At 61.3% G+C, this 14,086-nt stretch overlaps 1 protein-coding gene across 14 annotated transcripts in view; it reads left to right on the top strand.

Annotated features, from left to right (window-relative positions):
• The window catches only part of Dennd3 (DENN domain containing 3), a 45,743-nt gene that overhangs the window by 29,569 nt on the left and 2,088 nt on the right, over positions 1 to 14,086 (top strand). For 5 of the 14 annotated variants that reach the window (XM_040293585.2, XM_005316124.5, XM_040293584.2 and 2 more), the window contains 9 exons: positions 1,791 to 2,050; positions 3,136 to 3,306; positions 4,384 to 4,513; positions 6,009 to 6,116; positions 8,003 to 8,142; positions 9,661 to 9,818; positions 10,664 to 10,797; positions 13,553 to 13,671; positions 13,748 to 13,885. In XM_040293585.2, coding sequence (XP_040149519.2) covers positions 1,791 to 2,050; positions 3,136 to 3,306; positions 4,384 to 4,513; positions 6,009 to 6,116; positions 8,003 to 8,142; positions 9,661 to 9,818; positions 10,664 to 10,797; positions 13,553 to 13,671; positions 13,748 to 13,885 — 1,358 coding nt within the window. Of the gene's footprint in view, positions 1 to 1,790; positions 2,051 to 3,135; positions 3,307 to 4,383; positions 4,514 to 6,008; positions 6,117 to 8,002; positions 8,151 to 8,770; positions 8,889 to 9,660; positions 9,819 to 10,663; positions 10,798 to 13,552; positions 13,672 to 13,747; positions 13,886 to 14,086 lie in introns of those variants that run through there. The other 9 variants (XR_005737658.2, XR_005737660.2, XR_005737659.2 and 6 more) reach the window with 9 other exon arrangements.

The following is a 14,086-nucleotide window of genomic DNA, read 5'->3' as shown; positions in this document are numbered from 1 at the left end:
CTTTTCCTTGCTACTGCTCCACCTCGAGGCCTGCGTGGCGTCTGGGGGAGCAATAGGCGCTCCTGACGAACCCGTCCCTGAGTCCCCACCCGGGAAGTCAGCCTGGGCTGCCCGGCCTTGTTCACGGAGTTCCTGAGGTGGAAGGGGGCTCTGGCCAGCGAGGGGCCGGTCGGCCTGCCAGGTCCTGTCCACGGGTGCACCTGGCACCCTTGTACTTGGTCTTCGGTGACTGCAGATGCCTGAATCTAAATTGTTTCGGTTTGGATTTAGTGATTTTAAAACTTAAAAAGAAAATAATGTTCAATCTTTGTAAACCACCCAAAAAATAGGGAAGGGAACACAGTAGCCCACAATGGCGCCACCTGGTGGAGATCCCGCAGAATCACCCCCTGCCGCCTGCCTGGGCTGCAGCCGTCCCTATCTGGAGGCAAGATGAAGTCCCTTACTGCACCTGTTACAGCCCCACCCTGGTCACGGCCGTCCAGTAATTGCTGTGGCGAAGGCTCAGTTGTCTTGACACTGCGGGGACGAGTGCAGACAGCCATCACCTTGTGGATTGGAGCAGGGACGGAGTCCAGCTGTGACTTGGCTCGGGGCCTCTGGCCAGGCTGGAGATGGGAGGACACAAATCCTGCAGGTGGGCGGACCCACCCACCCAGGTGGCGGTCCTCAGGCCCGCTGTGCCAGCGAGGGCCTTTCCTCTCCATGCCTCCCTTCCCGGGTTGTGTGAGCCTGATGGTGGTGCCACCTCGGGCGGTGGTGAGGACCAGACGGGCCTCTGTGAGCGTGGAGCGTGCTTGCCGTGTTCCCTGTGGCAGGACGCATGGGTGCGAGGGTGGTGTGTGCCTGCCGCGGTGATCTGCTTCCAGGGAGGCTTCGCGTGGGGTGTTTTCCTGGAGGGAGGGATGAGCAGGAGTGCCCTGGTCTGGGCAGCCAGGGTGAGCATGCGCAGTGGTGACGGCCTGGGTGACGGTCTGCCTGTGGGGACGCGATGGTAGGACTGGAATGTGGGCATGGAGAACTGGGCCTGGTGAGGCACGCAGCCTGCCGTGTTTGAACTAGGAGGTCGGCTCCCACTTGCCTTCAGAGAAGTGATTCTGGGCCCAGAGGGGCAGCTGCCGGGCAGGAGCACCAGGGAGTGTCTCCCTGGGCAGGACTGAGTGGGGCCGTGTGAGCCAGAGGACAGAGAGGTGCGGGGTGCGTGGCCAAGGCAGGCCAACCGTACAGGTGCAGGTACAGGGACTAAGTCTGGTATTCATAGAGCCGAGCAGGAGGGGATCCTGTCTCCCTTCTATAAGTAAAGGACCACCTTCCCTCCCTGCTGAACCCAGGTGACGGTGGCAGCTGACAGGGGTCTGTCTCTGACCCTAGAAAGGTGACTGCATTGGCTAAGGTGATCTTGGTTGAAACAGTTGGGTGTGTTATTTGTGCACAACCAAGGAGCACCAAGGACTGGTTTCAGGCAAGGCTTGATCCAGTGGCATAGGAGTGTCACCAGGGATCTGACCTCCTCAGCTTTGTTCTTGGATGATCTCCCATCATGACCCCAGATGGTTGTCCCCAGGTCTACCAGTAACCAAGTCTTTGCATCATAAGAAAAGAGAGTGTCCTGGACGCAGTATTCCCACCCAAAGTTTCGTGGCTGGAAAGGACAGATGGGCTCCCTGGACACCTGGCTGCCAGCAGCTAAGTGCTGAGCTTCCATCCAGGGCTACCTGCTCACTGGCGCCACCTGCTGTCTGGTTTGAGCAATGCACTGTTTCTTAAGGTCATTTCTTTTCTTATAAAAGGACATCAGAAACAAATCGACCCAGAAACATTCAGAGACTTCTACAACTGCTGGAAGGAGACAGAAGCAGAGGCCCAAGAGGTCAGTCTGCCTTTGCTGGTGATGGAGCATCTGGATAAAAACGAGTGTGTCTACAAGCTGTCCAGCTCCGTCAAGACCAGCCGCGGCGTCGGTAAGATTGCCATGACCCAGAAGCGCCTGTTCCTGCTAACAGAAGGGAGGCCGGGCTACGTGGACATCTCCACCTTCCGGGACATAGAGGTCAGTGAGCCCACCCGCCAGTTCCAGAATCTAGCTGGTCAGCAGGGAGTGTGGCTGGAGCAATGCCCACTCGCCCAGCTGTGCTGAGCGTTGGTGCAGACCCTCCGCGCGCGGCCCTTGGTCTGCCTCAGTTTGCCCATCTGCCAGAGGGAATGACGGGGTGGGTGCCTTCCTGGCAGGGTCATGGGGAGGATGGACCAGGCATGTGTATGAGCAGCGTGTTGACCATGGCCAGCTCTGATGCCGCTGCCTTGTGCTTGGGAGGCTCCAGGTGAGAGGCAGACTGGTCTTCTCGCTGCAGACCCTAGAGGAATAGGAACTACTTCCTCCAAGGGAAACTGACCTGGCCAGCCCCCGTGAGCCACCGTTCCTCACTTTACTTTAATAGTTAATTTTATTATCATTATTATTACTTTGGTACCAGGGATTGAACCCAGGGGTGCATAACCACTGAGCCACCTCCCCAACCCTTTTTTTTATTTTGAGACAGGGTCTTGCTGAATTGCTTAGGACCTCATTGGGTTGCTGAGGCTGGCTTTGAACTTGTGATCCTCCGGCCTCAGCCTCCCGAGCCCTGGGATTGTGGTTGTAGGCGTGTGCCCAGCACGTACCTCACATTTTCTCATCAGACCACCTGGCTCTTGTTGCTTCTCGAGTGAGCGATTCCACGTGTGTTTTAGCGTAGTCATTTGCACTGCTGAGGAACCCGAACTGTGCTCCTGCTTCATCCTGTGCCTTGCACTATTCGTCTCCTCAACTGGGAGGCCTGTTGGCTTTGTTAATGTGACACATGACGGTGGCCACGGGGGGCATTGAGGCTAGTGGCAGCTGAGGTCCGGAGACCAGTGCGGGGTCAGGCTTCCTCCTAGAACCCTCAGGACGAGGGCTCGGGGCTGTGTTGAGCAGGCTGTCCCAGCCCTGGGGGAGCCCCGTGCGGGCCCCGTGCGAGGGCTGCTGACAGCTGGCCTGGGGCCCCTGGCGGGGCGCTGTGCTCCATTCCAGAGCTCTCTCTGCGCTCCCCCTCAGCCCCAGTGTCCCTTGGTCCGGGGCTTGACACGAGGCTTCCGCTTTCTCTGCCTCTGCAGGAAGTCAGAAGCACCACGTCCACCTTTTTCCTTCTGAGGATACCCACTTTAAAAATCAAAATGGCGTCCAGGAAGGAAGTGTTTGAAGCTAACCTGAAGTCGGAGTGCGACCTCTGGCACCTGATGGTGAAGGAGATGTGGGCTGGGAAGAAGCTGGCGGAGGAGCACAAGGTCCGAGACTGGGGGTCTGCACTCCGTGGCTGACGGGTGTGCCCGCCAGCGCTTAGGGCCGGGGAGAGGCCTGGCCCTCCTGGTGGAGGGAGGGAGGCCCTGAAGCTGTGGTGGCTCTGGACCCAGCTGGAGGCTCACGGCATGTGGGAAGGCTGCAGGGCACAGGTGGCCGGACACCACGCCTCCTCGTTTCCCTCCATGTCCCCCACTGTTCTGGTGACATCCCGGCAAGTGGAGGGACAGGGTGGGACTGGGCTGACCTCCTCCCCCCTGGGGTCTGAGTTAGGTGCTAGGCCCACGCTGCTCTCAGTGGCTCTAACGGCACAGGATCTGGGAGTTGATGGGTGGCATTGGATTCCTTCCAGAGGTTATTGATGTCCTAGGGATTTTGGCACTTTATTGATCACCCTGGATGGCAAGCTGAAGGACACAGGGAGAGGAGGAAGCGGGCGGCGGGCCCGTGGTGTCAGTATCCTCTACGTGCCAAAATGAGGCAGGAAACCCCCTTTAAAAAGTGGCCGGGACGGGAAAGGCGCTCACACCAAAGGAACAGTTCCTAAGGTCTGGGAGAGTCACGGCCCACTGGTCCCCAGAGGAAGGCAGGCTCAGAACAGGCCACCGCTGACGGGGCTCCCAGTCGCGCAGTGGGAGGGCGGTCCTTTCCACCAGGCCAGTGTTGCGTGGTGTGTGGACTAGCCGCTGACTTCACCCGCTGCTTATTTACCTGAGCCAGTGCATCTGGCTACGGCCGCGGGCGGGGGGCTGCTGGGCAGCCTGGCTTGAGCGCAGCCACCCTGTGTGCTCACTGAGGTCCGTGACACGCCTGTGCCCTGGGCCCGCCACAGAGGAGGCGCAGCCTGCGGCCTGGGCTCCTCACGGCAAGGCTGGGGGACGCTGCTGGCTCCCCGTGTAACTGTCAACGTTTGTCCTAAAAATTGCACCCATAAACCCAAACTCCTTGTCCACTGACCGCGGCCATGGGCTGTGGGCGTGCCTGGGGACGCGCTGCTCCTCCTGCGGCCGCCCTGGGGACCTCTGTGGCTCTTCCTGCGTTGAAATGCACCATTTCCACCCCAGGACCCCCAGTACATCCAGCAAGCGCTGACCAACGTCCTGCTGATGGATGCCGTTGTGGGCACACTGCGGTCACCTGGGGCCATCTATGCGGCCTCCAAGCTGTCCTACTTTGATAAGATGAAGAGCGAAAGTAAGAGCAGCTGGCCGGGCACCGTGCGCGTCTGGGGCGTGTCGAGGTGTGTCAGATGGCGCTGGCTGTCCCCTGGCTTCCTGGCCTGTTGGCCGCCTCCTGACCCGCCTCTCCTCCGGTGGCCGCCTTGGCTCCCGGTCCCAGCGGGGTGCCTGGCTGCTGAAGCAGGCTGGAAATCCAAGGACGGCCACTGAGTGGTGTGGTGCCTCTGGACGCCAGGGACAGGCCTGGTGGGCTTGGGCCCGCTGCCGGGGCGACCTGTGGGCAGGCTGTTCCTGCCTGGCCATGTTCCCAGGCCGCACAGCTGGGCCCAGCTTGAGCTGCCTTCCGGAAGATGGTTCTCAGTCCGGGTGCCCACGGGTGAGGACGACTGCCCACCAGTGCTGGCCCCCGTTTTGTTCCCATCTTATGTGATCTCTGGGGCCAGCTGTCTCGGGGTGTGCGCGAGAGGTGGGAACGTCGAGGACACTTGTTACCGTCGACACCGGAATCAGGCCAACAGCACAAGACTGGTTCTATGCTAGCGGGTGGCGGCATGTTGCCTGGGGCCCTGGGGCTGTGGGCAGTGGTTTTCTGAGATAGAGTCCGGGTGTTGTCCTGTAAAGCGGGCGCTCAGTGGTTCTGGAGGGTTCCGAGGGGTATGCCATGGCCTCTGGTGAGAGGGACCAGAGCCCGTGGGAGTCCTGGCCGACCTGGCCGACCTGCCCGTCTGTCGCCTCAGGTGGGTGGGATCCGGTGCTTCTGTTTCGTCTGTTTGAATTGGGACGATAATATCAGCCTCGTCAGTCTGTGAGGCGTGACACAATAAGGCAAGAGGGCAGCTGGGCAGGTACCAGAGGACAGCCGCCCAGACTGTGGTGCCCAGTGATCAGTGGGTAACTGCGGCCAGGAAGTCCCCTGAAGTCACTGAAGCTGCCCTGTGGCAAGGAGACGATGCCTGGTACTCAGGGTCGGGGCTGGTGGGCAGGAAGTGCCCAGGACCCCGTTACAGCACGTGGTGCCAGCAGCCCGGATGGAGGCAGCCCGGATGGAGACGGGGGTTTTCTGCAGAAGGGGGTGTCGGCTCCCCCACGGGCCAGTGGCTTCTAACTGGGGCGACTCTGTACTCCCTCCCTGGGGAGAGGCCTCGGCAGTGCTGAGAGACATCGAGGGTGTGTGTGGGGTGCTGCTGGCGTCTGGGGGGCACGGCCAGGGACACAGGGCAGCCCGCAGCAGGGACGCCAGCCTGCATCGTCACTCTGGGGCTGAGAGGCTGCTCTGGAGCTGGTTTCCCTGGTCGCTGCAGCTCGGGGCTGTTCTGTTACTGAGGGATGTTTCAGGTGCCCTCTCTGCTAGGCAGCAGCTTTGGGCTGGGAAGGGGGCGCTCCCCACGGCCCCCCATGCTGCCGCACATAGGCTACCCCGGGAAGGGCCTGACACCGCTCTCCTTGGCCTGGCTGCAGGGACGCCACCTGTGTCCTCGTGCCAGTGAACTGACTCCAGGTTTTGTCCTCAGTGCCCACGGCGTTCCCCATGACGACCGCGGAGACCCTGAAACATAAGATCAGCCCTTGGGTGGGGGAGACGGCGCCGCAGGCGGTGGACGTGCTGCTCTACACTCCAGGTGAGGGCTGTCCGTCGGCTGCTCTCTTACAGCTCATCTGCCAAGTTAGGGTTTGGGTGCGAGGTCATCCCGAAGCCAGAGGCTGCAGACCCGTGGGAAGCGGCGCACGGCAGGGGCTTGGGGGTGAGCCCTCAAAGGCCATGCCCAGGCTCACCCGTCCCAGCGTGTTTGACCCTGCCCTCCAGAGCAGGTGCAGGGCACTGGCTCCCACCGGCTCACGTGGGTCGCTGGGAGTCACTGAGGCTGCCCTGTGACAAGGAGACTGGGCCTGGTACTCGGGTCGGGGCTGGCGGGCAGGAGCTGCCCTGCCCTTCCCTCCCGCCTCCTGTTTGGTGCCTTTCCTGCACATGACTTTCCGGCTCTCTAAGAGCTGCATTTGGATGGTGGGAGGGAGAACGTGGTGCACCCCGACCCCAAGCATCAGCAGGGGCCCCTTGGGCTGTGGTTGCCCATCAGAGCACTGGGCTCTGGATGGCGGAGGACAGCAGCAGGGGCCACGCCGAGAGCAGGTGGTGGCAGGTGGGGCCGCTGGCTTCAGGCAGGAGGAACTTTCAGTTTGTTGTCAGTTCTTTGCTCCAGAAGGACTTAACACGAGCACCACAGAACACTCCCGCGTGGCCTCACGGATCCGTTGATTGACGATGGGCGCACGTTCTGGGGCGGTGGCCGCGTGCTCTCCCGGGGTCGGGCCGCGTGTCGGGAGCAGCAGCAAAGCAGGGGGTGGTGGGGAATGAGCAGAGCAGAGCCCAGCGTGTGCCTTGGACCCGGACTACGTGGCTGCTGACCGTGGTGCTCACTGGCTCTGGCTCCACCGCCACGGCACCTGGACTGAGGGCTGTTTTCAGATCCAAGGCCCTTTCCCTTAAATTACAACTGACCGGCCTCTGGGCGTCTTGCCCCTGTGGGACGGTGGTGTGGAGGGCCGGGGCCTGCCAGAGGGGAGTCCTGGTAACCCTGGCTCTCGGCTGGACTCCCAGGGTTGCCAAGCCAGCCACGGACCAGTGCAGTAGACACCCCAAAGGTGTGGCTCCTCCCAATGGTGACGGGCAGTGCTTGGGAGGGGGGTGGGCAAGGACGAATCCTGGCCCCCTCTCCCCACGCTCAGTTCCAGGGGACTGAAATCTAGACTTGAAGGGCACAGCAACAAGAAATGAGAGCAAGCGGACCTGCGCACCAGGCCCTGCAGAAGGGGCCTCTATGCCAGGGCAGCCCATGGCCCCTGGGCCTATAAAAGCCCTGACCCTGAGGCAGGTTGGTGGGTTTGGCCACGGTGCAGTAAAGGGTTTTGAAGGTCCTGCAGGAGTCACAGGGGATGTCTGCTGGGCCACAGTAGACGGGGGAGGAATAGCACCAGTTGTGGTGGGCAGAGTGGCCAGGGGCTCGGGCCTCAGCCTCATTAATGGTTAGGGAAATGTGAAAGCAGGCCACATGTGCTGTGCCTGTGGCCCTTGCCCCTGGGGACCCCAGACAGGAGGTCTTGAGACCAGCCCAGGTAACGTAGAGAACCATCTTGAAAACAAAACCCCGAAACTTTTACTTCTTTAGAGTGGCCACAATTAAAAGGCCACCACTGAGCGTCAGGGAGATGGGGGACCCTCCTACGCCTTGGTTGGCATGGCACTTGGTAGCTACTGCCTAGGCCTCTCCAGCTGACCCCTGCTTTCTTTGTCCAGTGCTCACCGGCCCCTCCTGCTGTCCCCTGCTCTGGAACTGTGGCTCTCTAGAGGCCCTGACGCACCTGCCTGGTGCCACACAGGGCACCTGCCCCAGGTGCTCTGTCTGTGTGGTTCTCGGCAGCCAGTCTGCGTCCCGGGGCAGACGTGTGGCCTCCTTGCCTGGTGGTGCCTGGGACTCCCTCACGTCTCTGCCGCTGATTTCCTCTTCAGGGCATCTTGACCCAGCAGAGAAGGCAGAGGACGCCCGCCCCAAGCTGTGGTGTGCCCTGAGTGGGGGCAAGGTGACCGTGTTCGATGCCTCCTCCTGGACTGTCCACCAGCACTGCTTTAGAGTGGGCACCTCCAAAGTGGTGAGCAGGTGGGGGCCCTCAGGGTCAGATGGGCCCAGAGCTTCTCCCCGGCCCCCAGCTTTGGGAAACAGTCTCGTCTTTGCTGGGGTCTGAATGCGGCCTGCCCCTCCCACCACTATGGCACGCTCATGGCGGGGGCAGCTCCGTGCCACCCAGGTGTGCTGGGCCCAGGGTCACAGAAACCCTGTGGTATTTTCTGTGATTCTGGTGATGCCTGGTGAGGGGCAGTGGGTGGCCTCCAGGGTGTCCAACCACCCTGTGTCCTAGCCAGCAGAGGCCAGGCCTGTCCTGGGTGCTTGGTCCTTTTGTTCCTTTGAGTCTGAATGAAGTTGAGGGTTTTATAACCAGAATGGCTGGGAGTTTCTTGGCCTGGTCGTGGGGTGGCCTCCCGTGGACACAGCAGCTCGAGGGTGCCCCTAACCCTGCACGGGTCCTCCGTCTCTTCAGGCGCTTGGCAGTCCTTCCCTATCCTCTGACCACCATTGCTGGAGGACTGTACCTTCTGGCCAATCTGGGGGTGCGAGAAGCACCTCCCGTTGAGCTGTTTGCATTTTTCCGGTCACTCGTGACCGTCTTTCTCTTTTCGCCTGCCCTCACCTTGACTGGGGGGTCTCGCTGTGTTACCCAGGCTGCCCTTGAGCTCCTGGGCTCCAGACACCCCACCCCCTCCCCGCCTGGGCCTTCTGAGCAGCTGGGACTCCAGACCCACCGTGGCTGGCTTCTGAGGACCCTTCGCAGATTCACAGGTGCGGCCTCTCTGGAGTCCCAGCCTCTGTCCAGTCTGTGCTGCTCTCCCCTTGCTGGCTGCCAGGCGGTTTGGTGCCCTGTACTCCCACTGTGCAGGGGCTGTCACCCTGTCCAGGAGAAGCTACTGTTCCAAGGGACCCTGCAGGGAGATGCCCTGCCCTGAGCTTCACACAGCACAACCCGCTGATCTCACATGTAACGTGAAGAGGACGTTCCAGCGAAGCATCAGGCAGCTGCTTAGGGTCCATTTTGGTGGTTGCATCTTATCTAAAAATAACAGGACGCTCATGGCGTGAGCAGAAAATGAGTTTTCACACTGTTCCAGTGGGTGCTTTCAAAGCCAAAAACCCTGTGACTGCAGCCTGGGCACCAAGTGCCTGGGATCAGGCCGTCCGGGTACCTGGATGTCAGACTCGGCAGCGCGCAGGGGAGGGAGAGGCCATGGAACTGCTTCCCGAACCCTTCCCATAGTCCGCAAGTCTCAGTGGACGAGTGGGAGGGTCTGAGTTACCAGAAGTGAAAATGTGTGTGTCTGATCACACTCAGAACTGGACAGAAACAGAAAGAGAAATTGGGGGAAGCGTCCTTGTTCTGAGTTGAGAGCCCCCCAGAGCCTGATAATAGGATCCCAATGACAGTAAGCCCCAAAGGCTGCCTTGGTCGCAGTCCCCGCCGCCCTCTAATTAGTCCTGGGAAACGAGTGCGCGTCTGTGTCTGGGAGCCCAGTGGGGCAGCGGCCAACAGTTCCCATCGTGCCTCTCGCCCTGTTAGAGCTGCATGGTGATGGCGGAGCAGAGCCAGGTGTGGATTGGCTGCGAGGACTCCGTCATCTACATCATCAACACCCACAGCATGTCCTGCAACAAGCAGCTCACGGACCACCGCTCTGCCGTCACGGGCTTGGCTGTGCAGGATGGGAAGAAGCCCAGGTACGGTGGCTCTGTAGGGTCAGGGGTGCCAGTGTGAAGGGTGCTGGGCTCAGAGCAACGCGGGTCCAGAGGAGAGGTGGGCAGCGACCCCGCTCGTGGGCACAGAGGAAGGCGCTGACCCTCGGTGACCAGCACGGGCAGGCGTGGCGAAGGGATGAGCTTTCTCATTGTTACATTGAAACCGGTATTTGAGAGATCCCCTGGGCTTTCGCTGTTGTCTTCTTTAAAACTGTCATGGTTAAGTCCCAGCTCCCACAAAGCCACCTGCTGGCCAGCAGCCTGTAGCCTGCCCAGGCCTGGCAGGGTTTCTGTTCCTGCTGGGCCAATGACCTCACTTTGACTTGGATAAGGCCCTGCCTCCATGTCAGGTCCCGTTCTGAGGTCCTGGGGTGAGGACCCTGGTTGTATCACTCACTGTCTGTTCCAGTTACCTGAGGGCAGGCTCTGGTTCTGCTCACCATGTGTGTCCTGTGGTGAGGATGGGGCCTGGCACAGCACTGCCCAGGTCAGGGGCTCACCTGGAAGACAAACAGGCTGGCTAGGGCAGGACCAGGGGTGGCGCTGGCCAGTCCCCCTCCCTGCAGCTGCAGTGCAGGCCCTCTGTAGCCCCTCTGGGCTGGGCGGCCCTTGTTTCAGTCCATGGTCTTGCTATGGCTCTGCCCAGCACTGCCCAGGACAGCCTCAGTGCGACTGTGTGCCCCGACAGCCTGCTCCTGCCCCGGACGGCTGGGCGGCACTCGCCTCCCGTGTAATGGATGCTTATTGGCGACTTGTTTCTCCTGGGGCTGAAGGCCTGGGGCCCTGGGGCCCTGTTCAGTGTGTGCACGTGCCTTTGATCCCTCCAGCGAGGTCTTCTCCTGCAGCCTGGACGGGACAGTCCTGGCGTGGAATGTGAGCACGCTGCAGGTGACCAGCCGGTTCCAGCTGCCAAGCGGAGGTCTCACGTCCATCAGTCTAGACAGTGGCCATCTGTGGTGCTGTAAGTCCTCCAAACCACCCTGGCCCTGCGCTCAGAGCCGTCTCCCTCTGCCTCGGGCAACCTCCAGGCACTCTCTTCACTCTTCCCTGCCGGCTGTGCCCAGGCCCCTGCCGCCCTGGTGTGCCAGCCTCGCCCGCCTCCCTGTGCTCTTGCTGCACATGCTCAGGTGTCCCTGAGTCCCCTGCTGCCCCATCACCCTCCACAGCCACCTCCCCTGGGGCCCCGCTGGGCCACCCCTGCCACTCCCAGCACATCCCTGGGACCTGAGCATCCTCCAGGCCAAGCCAGGCACTTTGCGGGTGACGGGTGACGGGAGGCATAGCCTCTGCCTGGCGGCTCATGTTGCCCTGGGGGTACACCCAAGGCACAGATGGTGCCCGTGGCTGAAGGCCTCCCTGTGGGCGTGGCCAGACAGGGCCTGTGGCTGTCCTCAGTTCTTTTACATTGAAGCGTATTTTAGTATAGCGAGATGCACAGGACCCTCCACACCCCCCTCAGTCTCTGCAGGGGATCGGTTTCAGGAGCCCCAGGGCTGCTCAAGGCCTTCATCCGCAGGTGTGGGGCGTGCACCCTCCTGGTGCTTTACGTCACCTCTGGGCCACTTACCTACCTGGCATGACAGTGTCATGAAAGGCTAAGAAGGGTTAAGGCAGCTGCGGGAGGCTGCTCCCAGAGCAGGCAGAGTGGGGGCCAGAGTCAGAGTCTCTGTGGTGGGCAGGGGTTTTAACCAGCCAGTTCCCCAGAGCCGTCAGGCAGGGCTCTAGGGGACGCCAGTTCTGGAATGTCAGTTGGAGGTGTGATCTTGGAGTGAGGTGTGCGTCACTGTCATGGGCAGGAAAAGCAGCCCTCTGCTGAAGCCCAGGACAGAACCAGACGTTTTCTGACGAGTGACCAGGTGACAGGATGCTGCCGTGTTTAGTCGGGGGGTTCCTTTTATGGGTCTAGGATGAGGGGGTTGCATCTGATGAGGCTATAAACTCCCAGGTGTGAGCTGGGTGTGGTGGTACATCCTGTAAACCCAGTGACTTGGGAGGCTGAGGCAGGAGGATTGCAAGTTCAAGGCCAGCAACTTAGTGATACTGTATCAAAAAATAAAAAAGAGCTGGGGATGTAGCCCAGTGGTGAAGTGCCCTGGTTCAATCCCTGAACCAAAACAGAAAATAGCCAACCAAACCACCCCCACCCCCACCTGCATTCTGGGGTTCCTGAGGGGTTGGGATGTCCTCAGGCTCCTGATTTCGTTTGATCAGTTGGCAGGAATCACTTGTTTACTGCCTGGTTCTTTGTGTCCGTGCTGGGCAGATGGCGGACGCTTACTTGCACAGACCAGGTGCAGAGTCACCTACTTTGGTGGTTGTGCTAAAAATGGAGCAGCTCCTGGCAGGCTTCTGTTCTGTAGTATGGAGTAGCTTCGGGCAGGCACAGTCCAAGAACATCTGTTGTACACACCATGGAGGGACTCAGAGCAGGGTTCAGACAGAAAGAAGAGGGGCCAGGGGCACCCAGCAGTGACCCACTCTGCTCCTCTCAGGCCCCAGCGCAGGCTGAGGATAAGCCTTCCACACGTGGGCCTTTGGGAAATTCCAGGCCCCAGCTGCAGCGGTTGGGAAGGTCCCTCTGCATGCTGTTGGCTGGGAGCCTCCTGGTGATGTTCACCTCAGTTCTAGAGTCTCCATTTGGTTTTGTTTGGAGGACTCCATTTCTCTCCTGACTTCCTTGTGCCCTCACCTGGCCTGTCCCTGTGTGCTGGGCCCACCCTGGGAGGATCACACACCGGTGACGTGCTGAGCCCTACCCCCTGTTCTCTGCCCTCTGGGTCTGTACGGTGGGGCTGGGCGGTGAAGCTCCTGCAGTGGTTGGGAGCTGGTCCCTGCCACTCCGGCCTCCTGTGGCCCTGCTCCACACTCCCACTGGCCCCATAGCACTTGTTAGTCCAGGTAGGTGACAGCACCCGGCCGGGGCTTCCTGGAGGGTGCGGTGCTTGTCGGGCAGCAGCAGAGGCAGCTCCCAACCAGGCTTAGAGGGGGAAGAGGAGAGCCCTTGTGAGTCCCTTCACTATCAGGCCGGCCAGGGTCCCAGGGCCCACTCGTCAGGTGAGGCTGGCAGCTAGAGGGGAATGCAGTGCAGCGTCCCCGTGGTGTAAAGCCACCGGCATCTCTCCAGCTCCTGGGACCCGCTGTCTCCCAGCACCCTGTACCCAGGCCTCTTTGTTTGTGAGCGGGATGCTACCCGAGAGCAGGCTTGTCCTCCTGCCCTCCGGCCTGCACTGTTCACACGGGACACTGGCGTGCCAGGGGGCAGGGGACAACGCAGTGGCTCCACCAGGTCAACTCCAGGCTGACCAGGCCGGCTTTGCACCGCCTCCTGGGCTGGTTTTGACGGCTTGGAGCTGGCAGAGAGGCAGACACTGCTGGCCTGCAGGGAGGCCCCTTACCTGCAGGGTGACAGACCGAGGGTTGTGCTGGTGCTGCGCACAGGGAAGCTGGGTGTCACTGAGTGGGGCTAGGACCCGCTTTGGCTTCTGGAGAGGGAAATCCCCAAACACCAGAGGCCCGAGGTGCCCAATCCGCCCTGCCTTCTGCCCCACTGCCCACGCTGAGAGGCCCCTGGCAAGCTCGGGCCCATGGGCCCCCGTGTTACGCGTGGAGCGGCGGTGGGCGGGCTCACGCTCCGCGTCACAGGGACACTCGCTGCCCCGACCCTTCCAGCCCACCATGTGTCACCCACAACTCCTCACTAAGCTCTCCTCCTGCAGGCACAGGTGACAGCATCGTGGTGCTGACCCTGCAGGGCACCTTCTGCCGGGAGCTGAGGATGGACGAGACCCCGAGCGACACACGCACCTCCTTCGTGGGCTTCCAGCTCTTCCCCGAGGTACCGGGGAGCAGCCAGCTGCCCGCTGCAGGGGCGGGGCTGCCTTGGCCACGGGCCCACGGTGGTTTCTGTCCAGCAGGAGCAGCTCTGGGCGGCCCGTGTGGGTCACAGTGAGGTCTACGTCTGGAGCTTGAAGGACCTGGCCCGGCCGCCGCAGACGGTGCCCCTTCAGGACTGCTCCCAGATCCACTGCCTGCTGCTGGTGAAGAGGCAGGTGAGCCGCCGCCTTCCCTCAGGGGTCCTCCCTGCAGTGGGGCTGGCGGAGGACGAGGCCTTCCCCACGTGGGCCTTTGGGAAATTCCAGGCCCCAGCTGCAGCGGTTGGGAAGGTCCCTCTGCGTGCTGTTGGCTGGGAGCCTGCTGGTGATGTTCACCTCAGTTCTAGAGTCTCCATGGTGTGACTCTGCTTCTTAGAA

Source organism: Ictidomys tridecemlineatus, chromosome 7 (assembly GCF_052094955.1).
Source record: "Ictidomys tridecemlineatus isolate mIctTri1 chromosome 7, mIctTri1.hap1, whole genome shotgun sequence".
Taxonomy (NCBI): Eukaryota; Metazoa; Chordata; class Mammalia; order Rodentia; family Sciuridae; genus Ictidomys; species Ictidomys tridecemlineatus.
The sequence above is the reverse complement of the archived record's forward strand: the minus strand, read 5'-3'. Positions and strand labels throughout refer to the sequence as shown.